General features: G+C 44.4%; 1 protein-coding gene across 3 annotated transcripts; it reads right to left on the bottom strand.

Annotated features, from left to right (window-relative positions):
- Positions 1 to 2,857: 2,857 nt before the first annotated feature.
- Positions 2,858 to 10,450, bottom strand: LOC119292354 (small nuclear ribonucleoprotein SmD3b-like). Of its 3 annotated transcripts, XM_037571201.1 has the most exons (5): positions 10,135 to 10,450; positions 9,924 to 10,043; positions 9,756 to 9,812; positions 5,456 to 5,565; positions 2,858 to 3,030 (listed from the first exon to the last, which is right to left on the bottom strand). In XM_037571201.1, the coding sequence occupies exons 1-4, from the start codon at positions 10,291 to 10,293 to the stop codon at positions 5,494 to 5,496; spliced, it is 408 nt and encodes a 135-aa protein (XP_037427098.1). In that variant the 5' UTR covers positions 10,294 to 10,450; the 3' UTR covers positions 2,858 to 3,030; positions 5,456 to 5,493. The 3 variants fall into 3 exon arrangements, with proteins under 3 accessions (XP_037427098.1, XP_037427099.1, XP_037427097.1); XM_037571202.1 differs by lacking the exon at positions 5,456 to 5,565 and having other exon boundaries at positions 2,858 to 3,140; XM_037571200.1 differs by lacking the exon at positions 2,858 to 3,030 and having other exon boundaries at positions 5,203 to 5,565; positions 10,135 to 10,449.
- Between the last annotated feature and the right edge of the window lie 984 nt (positions 10,451 to 11,434).

The following is an 11,434-nucleotide window of genomic DNA, read 5'->3' as shown; positions in this document are numbered from 1 at the left end:
ACTATGAACTAGGGTTCATCTTCACACTAACATATGAACTATTGATTAGAGTTCATATTCAATACCACTATTTACTAAAGAACTAAGAACTACAACTACAATCAAGCTAAAACAATCTTAGGTGAAAAAAATCCAATCTAAATTCAAAAACATGAGGGATTTCAAGCAAATAATGCGTCGAATCGAAAGCAAGTTTGCAAAAACTAATTGGGGGGATTGGAGGAGCTTACGTTTCTCTCTTCGGGGCCATCTCAATCCGCAAAAACGGTCAACAAACTGTGAAGATCCGAGGGGGGAGTGGAGGAGATGAGAGAGGGAGAGAGGGGCGACTTGGGGGAGAAAAAGAAGAACTGCCGACGGGGGGAGGGGAGGGGTGGGGAGATGGGCAGGGGCGTAGGGGTTTCGGGGAAAATAACTACCTGGACCCTCTGGCGGTAGGAAAAAGGGTCAAATCCCGAAAAAAATTCAAACCAGGGTCAGATCTTGATTTTGTTTGTCAAAAGGGTCAAAACACGAAATTTAGCCGCCAGCAGCGATACAACCTTTACACCCAGAAAAAACATGAGCATGACCCGGGCACCGCCCACTCTGACCGGCTCCACATACTTGCAGCAACGAGAAACAACTACTCCAGGTAAGTCCGACACTACGGCTACTAGGACGGCAGTAACAACTGAGAAGACAACGATTCTTTGGCACACCCATTCCAATCGGCTTCAGGTCAATATCCCTATGCTACACTACGACGACGGAATGAAGACGCAGTAGACGACGACTCAGCGGTCCATTGACTCCTTCTGGTTCCATGAGCAGCTCCATGCTGCAAACACAAGAAATCGAAGAGTGGGGGCGAATTAATGCAACGGCGAAGGGATTCAAACTAGAAGACGAGAGTGCCAGGGAAATATAGTGGGGATTATACCTCGGTTCCTTCAGCCGCGAGCCCTGCGGCCGCCGGCGCCGCGGCCACCGCCCTGGTTCGCCCTGCCACCGCCGTGCTTCCCGTGACCGCCACCGCCACCGCCGTGCTTGGGGACGCTCTGGTTGCCGCCGCGGCAGCCGCCACCGTGCTTCCCGCGGCCGCCACCGCCACCGCCGTGCTTGGGGACGTTCTGGGTGCCGCCACGGCCGTCGGCGTTGCTCTTGTTGCCCTTCCTAGCCTGGCCCTCGTGCTTGCCATGGCCCCTCTGCTGAGGGGGCATGTCCTTCGCCTTTGACTTGCGACAACGACGGGACAGACCTGCGGCCTTGTGTGCCTTGGCGCGGGCAGCGGCCAGGACAGCAATGCGCCTCTTCTCCTGCTCCTCACAGTACCTGCAACAGCAGCACACACAACACAACGGCTTCTTCACGCGATGGTAGTTCGTCCCTACTTCTTCCACACCCATGATGAAATTGTTGAACTTGGATGGATCATTTCTCATTTCTTATACTAAACATTTTTACTTCGTCATAATTTATATTTTCACCAAACATATATCCACTTCATAGTAATACAACATTCAACATAATATTTTAAATAATATTTTGAAGTGTATTCAATGAGAACAACACTACAAGCTGGTTATATTATAATGCATATTTTCATAAATTATTAAGCAAATATTATTTGATCTTATTAATTTAGTTTGACATATATAGCGTAAATCTTTTAGCACCACATTAATATTTAAGCATGTCAAAATGATCAAGTTAGCCCCAAAATTAGTTGATGCTTCTAGTACTTATAGTGCACTTACATGTGACTCACATATAGTGTTCTTAAATATCTATACAACTTGGTTCAGAGTGTTAGATTTATGAATATTACAAATGATTCTGAGAGTTTTCTAGAGTATAGAACTATCTTGTTTCGGTGTGAAATAAATAACTCTCAGTATATGAGGTGACAACAAATAATTTTTCCTCGAATCCCCTCTGCCACTCTCACTTGTTTGCAGATGTCGTCCTCTTAGGACCCGCACAAAGCCTCACCGGCTTGCTTAACAATCTCCAAGCATGTTTTGCCAGCATGGCGTCAGTGAACAATTGTAGGTATCTACAACCAATGCCTCCTCTAGATTTGGAAACTGCCATGCCCTCCTAAGACTACAAATGTAATCCTCTCTTATCAGGCGATCCCACCCATCAATACTTGGACATAATAGCCGTTGCTTTGCGACATAAACCTTTTGTGAGCTTGAAACAATATTAAAAGTGCGCATACTAAAATAGATAAACAATAGAAGACTAAAAATTGTGCATACATCCGGCCCTCTCACACCTCCATTGATTTCGATTTTTTGATCGCACGCCCTGGTCATTGTTGGCCGTATGCAACTCTTGCTCCTGTGGGGTTGGAATTCTCGGATCAAAATTGGAGGCCTCTTGGTCATTGATGCGGGTTGACGCCCGATGCCGAACGGACGGTCGCGATACGACACCTCTCCGCATCGGGCCTCGCACCTCAGGTGCAAATGGACATAGAGCCTGGTCAGCTACAACAGACTTAGCCCATTTGGGCGAATTTTACGGTGGATGAACGGTAGCAGCTCAGTACATGGGGTCAACAAAGTTGTTCGTCCACCTAACGTAAGAACACCCAAAGCAGTACGCCAGCGTCAAAAACACTCTTATATTATACTCCCTCCGTCACAAAATTCTTGCCTTAGATTTGAACAAGAATTTTGAGGCGGAGGGACATTGATTTCGACCGTGCCACGTTGCTCGTGCCGGGAGCCCGGGACGTCAACTTCTTCGTCATGCTGACTGATTAATTGATCAGGAAGATAATGGTCATAGTTTAACTCATATTAACTAGCAGTAAGCTTCACAAGAGATAATCCATTCCAATGACAGCCTCAAACGAAGCATCAAAGTCAACTCATGTTTACAGCTAACAACAGCAATACATCATCATCATAATACATAGAGAAAATCGGTTCGCAGAAACCAACAAACTAAACTAGAGGCACATCATAAGAAGCTCACAAGCATGGCCGCCGCAGCAGTTTGTTTCGCCAGTAAAGAAGACAGCAGCGACTTCCTTCCTTCCTTCCTCGACCAGGCAGCGGCTCAGCTCACATCATCTACCTCCTCACCGGAGGCGCACCACCTCGTCCTCCTCCAACAGGGGGGCCACCACCACGACCACCAGCAGCCTGCATCAATGTTTCAGCAAGTCCAAATATTAGTGACTATATTATATACAGCTGTTGCTAACAGATCGTTTTCCAAGGATTAACAAGCCATACGATACAACATAGTTATTCCTTTGTTTTCGTATTTTACTGCATAAATAGATGCTAGCTAGATGATGATTGTACATTTAACATCAGAGTATTTTCACAAACAAAATCATAGTGATTCGAATTTTGTTAGCACACTCTTCTATAGCATCACCTAATATTTCGATTAATAGCCCCCACCCCTTGACACTTCGAATTCCGTACACCAAACAACATCCAATCTTGGATAAACAGCTAGTGTCCAACAATGTTTTTCGGAGATAAGAATTCCAAGTTCCGCTCCAACATTGGATAAATTGTTCCAGGGAACAATGAAAAGACAGGGAACAAAATTGAAACAGCGGCTCTCCTGGTAATTACTATCATGTATCCTTCTTTCCTCTCTTGTCCTTTTGCTTTGATCTATATGATACTGCTGTTGGTTGGACCTCTAGTGTTTCTGCTGGTTGGACTCGAAAATATTGTTCCACACCAATGATGAAGTTGTTGAACTTGGATAGATCATATCTCATTTTTTATACTAAACATTTCTACTCCGTCATAATTTGTATTGTCACCAAACATATCCACTTCATACTAATACAACCTTCAACATAATATTTTAAATAATATTTTGAAGTATACTCAATGAGAATAATAGTACAAGTTGCCTATATTATAATGCATATTTTCATAAATTATTAAGCAAATAATATTTTATCTTATTAATTTAGCTCGACATATATAGCGTAAATCTTTTAGCACCACATTAATATTTAAGCATGTCAAAATGATCAAGTTAACCCCACAAATTAGTTAATTTTTCTAGTATTTATAGTGCACTTATATAGTGTTCTTAAATATCTATACAACTTGGTTCAAAGTGTTAGATTTATGAATATTACAAATGATTCTGAGAGGTTTCTAGAGTATAGAACTATCTTGTTTCGATGTGAAATAAATAACTCTCTAGTGTATGAGATGGTAACAAGCAATTTTTCCTCGAATCCCCTCTATCACTCTCACTTGTTGACGGATTTCGTCCTCTTAGGACCCTAACACAAAGCCTCACCAGCTTGTTTAACAATCTCCAAGCATGTTTTGCCAACATGGCATCAGTGAACAATTGTAGGTCTCTAAAACCAATGTCTCCTCTAGATTTGGAAACTGCCATGCCCTCCCATGACTACAAATGTAATCCTCTCTTATCAGGCGATCCCACCCACCAATACTTGGACATAATAGCCGTTGCTTTGCGACATAAACCTTTTGTGAGCTTGAAACAATATTAAAATTGTGCATACTAAAATAAATAAACAACAGAAGAATAAAAATTGCGCATACTTCCGGCCCTCTCACACCTCCATTGATTTCGATCTTTTGATCGCACGCCCTGGTCATTGCTGGCCGTCCGATGCAACTCGTGCTACAAAATTGGAGGCCTCTTGGTCATTGATGCGGGTTGACGTCCGATGCCGGACGGACGGTCGCGATACGACACCTCTCCGCATCGGGCCTCGCACCTCAGGTGCAAATGGACATAGAGCCTGGTCAGCTACAACAGACTTCGCCCATTTGGGCGAATTTTACGGTGGATGTCCGGTAGCAGCTCAGTAACATGGGGTCAACAAAGTTGTTCGTCCACCTAACGTCCAAGAACACCCGAAGCAGTACGCCAGTGTCAAAAACACTCTTATATTATAGGACGAAGGGAGTAGATCCTACGATTAAAAACAGCGCTAATGGCCAGAGAAGGCAGGATTAGTGCACAGTGTATACTTCCGCCTACATTGATTTCGACTGTGCCACGTTGCTCGTGCCGGGAGCCCGGGGCGTCAACTTGGGGAGCAGCACGACGTACCAACCTACCCATCCCATCCTGGTCTTTCACAATGTCACATAGGAAATCCCTCCCCGACGTCCCACGGCGAAGCTGTAGGCAGGATACAAACTCATAAGTCATACAAACTGCTCTCGAGACGCCCTGACTGATTAATTGATCAGGAAGATAATGGTGGTCATAGTTTAACTCATATTAACTAGCAGTAAGCTTCACAAGAGACGATAATCCATTCCAACGGCAGCCTCAAACGAAGCATCAAAGTCAAACCCATGTTTACAGCTAACAACAGCAATACATCATCATCATCATACATAGAGAAAATCGGTTCGCACAAACCGACAAACTAAACTAGAGGCACATCATAAGCTCGCAAGCATTTTGTTTCGCCAGTAAAGACAGCATCGAGTTCCTTCCTCGACCAGACAGCGGCTCAGCTCACATCATCTACCTCCTCACCGGAGGCGCGCCACCTCGTCCACCTCCAACTGGGGGGCCGCCACCACGACCACCAGCAGCCTGCATCCATTTTTTCGCCAAGTTCAGATGTTAGTGACTTGTATACATAAAGCTGTGGACTAATTTGTGTTTGCCAAACAGAAAGTTCATCCAAGGATCAATAATAACAAGCCAAACAATACAACATAGCTATTTGTTCATTCTCATATTTTACCGCATAAAATAATTGACGCTAGCTAGATAATGACTGTAAGTTTAGAATCAGTGAAATAGTCTGAATAACTGATGTTTCCAATTCCCTAAATCAAATCTTGGTTAAACTGCTGGCGTTTTACAGAGATAAGAATTCCAAGTTTCCCAGTTCCAGCACCGGATAAAATGTTACAGGGAACAACAAGGCAGGGAAATTGGAACATAGACTCTCAGTTTTGCTTTTCTTCATGCTACAACTCTGCAGTTGGGAACTCCCTCTGTTTTGAATTATAAGATGTTCTAACTTTCTTTTTCTGAATCGGATGTATATAGACGTGTTTTAGTGTGTTTGTTCACCAATTTCAGTCCGTATGCAGTCCATATTGAAATATCCAAAACGGCTTACAATTCTGAACAGGGGTGATAACACTTGTATAAAAGATTTAATAATTCATCAGCCGAAATACTTCCAGACCCGTGGCCCAATGGGATACTGTCCTCAAAGGAATTAAAAACTGAATGCATGACATTAATCGATAGTTCGTATTTCTTTTTCAGATTTAGTACATGACCATAGTTACTCAATTTTTCATAGTATACTGTTATATAGCATCCCACAATGTTCTCCAGAGAGAAGATTCCTAGTTCCCTAGTTCCAAACTGGGATGAACTGTAAGCACCCCCACAGTGTTTTTCACAGAGCGATTTCAAGTTCGCTAGTTCCAACCATGGATAATATATGGTAATGCTGAACAAGGGCTCTCAGTTTTTGGCTTGTCATGCTACGGATCCACATCTAGGGAAAAAGAAGCATGACGGGTATAGTTACCCACCAAGACAACAAGACATAAACATAAATAGCTAAGGGAAGATTCAGCATCAACTGAACATGAGAGATGGAAGCTTGTCGGCATTCAAAGTAACACTGACTACCGAGGTGCAGTGTTCACAGCAAGAAGAAATTGCTATCATCTCAAGTATAGGACTTGTTAGCAGCTCCCAGTCTGCCAATGTGGGGCTAGGATTAACACTAGATAACTAAGAAGACTAGCCCTAGTTCTGGGTCTCGTGCGTTTGAACATTTATCTCTACATTGTAGGCTATGTGTTTATATTGAAGAGGAAACAGAAAAACACGGCTTAATCAGAAGCATCAAAAGCAACCATATCGCTCTGAACGCAAATGTTTTTTTAACAATAGACCAGCTATCAGAAGCTCCGTGTGCTTCGGAGCCCCAAGATTATTTTAGTCACCAGCTCCGAGTGCAAATGTTCACAACAGGGAGAAATTATAATCATCTTATGTACAACACTTGTAAGCAACTGTCAATTAGCCTAATGTTGATGCCTAGGAGTGAGGATTTGACAGCAAGAACAGTAACTCCAAATCAATGATTACGAGTCGAACGACTAGTCTAGACTAGTCGCTCGACTAGTCGACGAGTCGCAAAGTGAGTGTCGACTGCATTTCTCGTGTAGACTAGCAGACCGAGTCGAGCGGTGGATGGACTAGTCGACGACTAGTCTGGGCTAGTCGACCAAATCGAGTCGAGCGACTCAAAACTTTGGAGGTATAAATGAGCTTGCTGGACGAGGCCGCCGCCACTCATCACCGGGACGGCGGATGTCGCAGCCAGGCGCGGCCGCCGGCTGGAGCTCGTGCTCGGGCGGCGGCCGTGGCCATGACCCGTAGGCGAGCGCGGCCCTGAGACGAGAGAGAGAGAGAGAGAGAGAGAGAGAGAGAGAGAGAGGAGGAAGGGAGGAGGCACGGCGGTGGTCGGCGAGCTCGCCGGCGGAAGCGGCCAGAGGCGCAGGGCACGCGCACGTGCTCCCGTGCGTGTTGGCACTGGCGGCTGAGTTGGGATCGATTGGGATCTTAGGGTTCCAGTGGCTGGGACGTGAGTTAAGTATAGGATAGCCACTTGGGCCCAAATGGGCCAGCTGGTGGGGGCGTGCTGTGTGGCGCTGGGCTGGGCTGGGCCTGACTAGTGTTGGCTAGCACTGCTGGCCTGTAATGTGCTGTACAGTTTACTACATACTACTCCATACTGCTACTATGTATTAGTAGTTGAGTACTACAGTACTATGTCGACTAGTCCAGCACTAGTCTAAGACTAGTCCGATTAGTCTATGAGTCTCAACCTCGGAACGACTCGTCGACTCGTCGACTCGTAATCCTTGCTCCAAATTAGATTATGCACTAGTTAGATACCAATTAGTACATTTAAAATTTACAGCAATATAATTCCAGACTCACAGCCTAATGGGATACTTTCGTAAAAAGAACTAAAACTTAATTCCTGAAATTAATGGATAATTCATATTCCCTTTCCAGTTTTTCGTGCATAAATGGTTTCTTGTTTTATGATGATTACAATTTTAGAATCAGTGTGAAGAGCCAATGGCAATAAGCCAAGTTTCTTAGCTAGTTAGATCCTAGTTACTCAAATTCTGATAACATACACCCACAATGTTTCCCTGGTTCCAAAAGTAATTGTTACAGCATCCCACATTATTTATCAGAGTGCAGACTTCAGGTCCCCTAGTTCTAACTGTGGCCTATGGATAAGATGTCAAAGGAAACAATGAAAACATAGGGTATAAATGATGAACACAGGCTCTCTGTTTTGTCTTGCCATAGTACGAATCCATGTGTAAGAAAAAAAAGAAACATAACAGTGTATCACTGCCCACCTAGAGAACAAGAAGCATAATAGGCTATGTGTGTTTTGAAGAAGAGAAAGACAGGGCTTAATCAGAAGCAGCAACAGAAATAATATCTCTCCAAACACTTCTTTTAAAAAACAATAGACCAGCTATCAGTAGCTCCATGTGCTTATGAACCCCAAGACTATTTTAATCACCAGCTCCAAACGCAAATGTTCACAACAGGAAGAAATTATAATCATCTTATGCACAAGACTTGTAAGAAACTGTCAGTTAGCCTAATGATGATGCCTGAGAAGTGAGGATTGCCAGAAAGAAAAATAACTCCAAATTAGATTATGCATTAGTTATATAACGATTACATTTAAAATTTAAAGCCTATATAATTCCAGTTTTTACTCACAGCCTAATGGGATACTGTCAAGAACTAAAACTAAATGCCTGAAACTAACGGATAGTTCATATTTCCTTTTTCAGTTTTTCGTTCATAAATAGTTTCTAGTGTTATGATGATTACAATTTTAGAATCAGTGTGAAGAGCACATGGCAATAAGCCAAGTATCTTAGCTAGTTACATCCTAGTTGCTCAAATTTTGATAATATCACCAACAACGTTTCCCTGGTTCCAAACTTACAATAAACTGTTCCAGCATCCCGCATTATTTTTCAGAGAGCAGAATTCAGGTTCCCTAGTTCTAACCATGGATAAAATGTCACAGGAAACGATGAATACGTAGGATATAATGCTGAACACAGGCTCTAGGTTTCGTCTTGTCATACTAGGAATCCACCAGGTGTAAGAAAAAAGAAACATAATAAGGTATCACTGCCCACCTAGACAACAAGAAACAACGCAAGTAGCTACTAGGGGAGGGTTTGATGTTGTTGGCCTTTTAATTAGCACCCACCCGCCAATTGCGACGCGCAGCGGTCACAGCAAGAAGAAATCTGTCATCCTCTGATGTACAAAACCTGTCCCTAAGCAAGTCTAAAATTTCCTAGAGCGCCAAACTAACCCCTGGTAGCAGGTCTCGTAGGCATGAACATGTCACAATTGGCCAACTATCCGCCAGCAGCACATTGTGCATCATAGGAGCCCCAAGACTTATCAGTTGCAGGTATTAATATCTCCTAATTCAAAGCTGTTCCAACTCATTGCCCTAAGCAACTCTAAAATTGCCTAGAGCGCAGAATGAGGACTAACAACAGTAGAAAACTAAGAGGCCAACTATCCGTCCCCGACAGTGTGCATCATCATAGGAGCCCCAAGTCTACTGGTTGCATACATTAGTCTGTCCTAATTCGAAGTTGTTCCAACTCAATGTATCGACTGACTGTAAAGTGCTGTATAGGGTCAATTGCAAAGTGTAAATTGCTGAGAAAGCTACTTACCCGGGCACGCATGGCGACGGCACGGCCGCGCCCGACGCCGATGGCCGACCCCTTGCCCTGCACGCGGCAGGGAAGCAAAGTCAGTAAGCAGCAGCAACATATGAATTAACTGACGCTAAAAAACAAAACAAAAAAAAACAGAAAGAAAGAAAGAGGATGGGGGCGTACCCTTATCCTGGCCTCGAGGCGCTTGAACATGGGTGCGTTCTTGAGCATGTCGGGGATGATCATGAAGCGGACCCTGCTGCCCCTGATGAAGACGTGCTCCAGCTGCGACACCTTGCCGTCCTACCACGCCACACCAGATTTGGAGATGAGACCAAGAGAAGGAAGGGGAACAAGAGAAGGAAGGAGGAGGCGGAGGAGAAAAAGGAGGTACCTTTGCGGTGAAGGTGATGTTCTCGATCTGGCAGTTCCAGTTGTCCTCGCACTCGATCATGGAGCCCCGGTAGACCTCGCCGGTCTTGAGCTCCACCGTCACCACGTGCCCCGCCGCCTCGTGCAGCAGCTTCACCGGGATCCCCAGGCTGCGGCTCATCTTCCCTCCCGACTTCCCGACTTCCTTCCTTCCGCCGCCGCGACAAACCCTAGCTCGCTCGGTCTCGACTCTGTCTGTCTCAATCCGCCGCCGAAGAGAAGAGGAGAGGGGAGGGGAATAGAAGAGGGAGGGAGGACGAGGCGGCGGCGAGGGTTTCTTTCTCTTTGGGCTCGATGGGTTCTTATTTCAGGCCCAGACTCGATGGATTCTTATCTCAGGCCCATCGGAGTTACATAAGCCCGGCCCGGCCCGGCCCCCCAAAATAACATAAGCCCGGCCCAGAGCCAACTTCATCCACTATACAGATGAGATCCACGGGTTGTCTCGAAAAAAAAAAGATGAGATCCATGGAGCATACCCACTCAAACAGAAAAAACCTAACCAAAGGGCATTATCTAAAATAAAAAACTTTTATCTCTTAAAAAACTACTCCATGCATTTCTAAATATAAGTCTTTTTTAGGGATTTCAATACGGACTACAAACGGATGTATATAGACATATTTTAGAGTGTAGATTCACTCATTTTGCTCCGTGTGTAGTCCATGTTAAAATCTCTAAAAAGACTTATATTTAGGAACGGATGGGATTAGTTCATATATGAGCTTGATGGAAAATGTGCTGTTCTGGATGTTGGTGCCAGTTTAATAGTAATAGGACGACTAAAAGAAATACCGGAGAAAAAGCACCTTGCAAAGAGGTGGGCAGTTGATGCAAGGGGCGTTTTGCCACATCACCTTAAGCAATATCAGAAGCACAAGGGCACCATTGTGATAACTACGTAAACCATTCCCTCAACGAGCTACTGGATTTTGCAACCTGCCTCTCCTCGCCATCTGATACTAACGTCAAGTTTATGCTACTTTCTATGGCTATAAATCGATCTATGTGGGTGGCATAATGGCCTCACATCCGCATGTGATGGAGATAGTAGCATGCATATATCTCCATAGCAACGCGAAGATGTTAAAGCATATATCTCATGTGAATTCTCTGTAATCCAACGCAAGAATCATATATAGAACCTATCATAGCAACATTAATAGGCGATATCTCCGTTGCAGGTGGAAACGAACGAGGGGGGCGTTGATTGATTTATAGGACTTAAGCGACGAGGAGGAGGTAGGGGTAGGGGCAATGCC

Source organism: Triticum dicoccoides, chromosome 4B, assembly GCF_002162155.2.
Source record: "Triticum dicoccoides isolate Atlit2015 ecotype Zavitan chromosome 4B, WEW_v2.0, whole genome shotgun sequence".
Lineage (NCBI taxonomy): Eukaryota > Viridiplantae > Streptophyta > Magnoliopsida > Poales > Poaceae > Triticum > Triticum dicoccoides.
This window is presented reverse-complemented; position numbering and strand designations above follow the sequence as displayed.

Bases quoted from the DNA above. Each gene is read 5' to 3' on its own strand.
- LOC119292354 (XM_037571201.1), bottom strand. From the start codon at position 10,293: ATGAGCCGCAGCCTGGGGATCCCGGTGAAGCTGCTGCACGAGGCGGCG. The intron at 10,044-10,134 runs GTACCTCCTTTT...GTGGCGTGGTAG, and splicing joins ACATCACCTTCACCGCAAAG to GACGGCAAGGTGTCGCAGCT. The intron at 9,813-9,923 runs GTACGCCCCCAT...TGCCGCGTGCAG, and splicing joins GCCTCGAGGCCAGGATAAGG to GGCAAGGGGTCGGCCATCGG.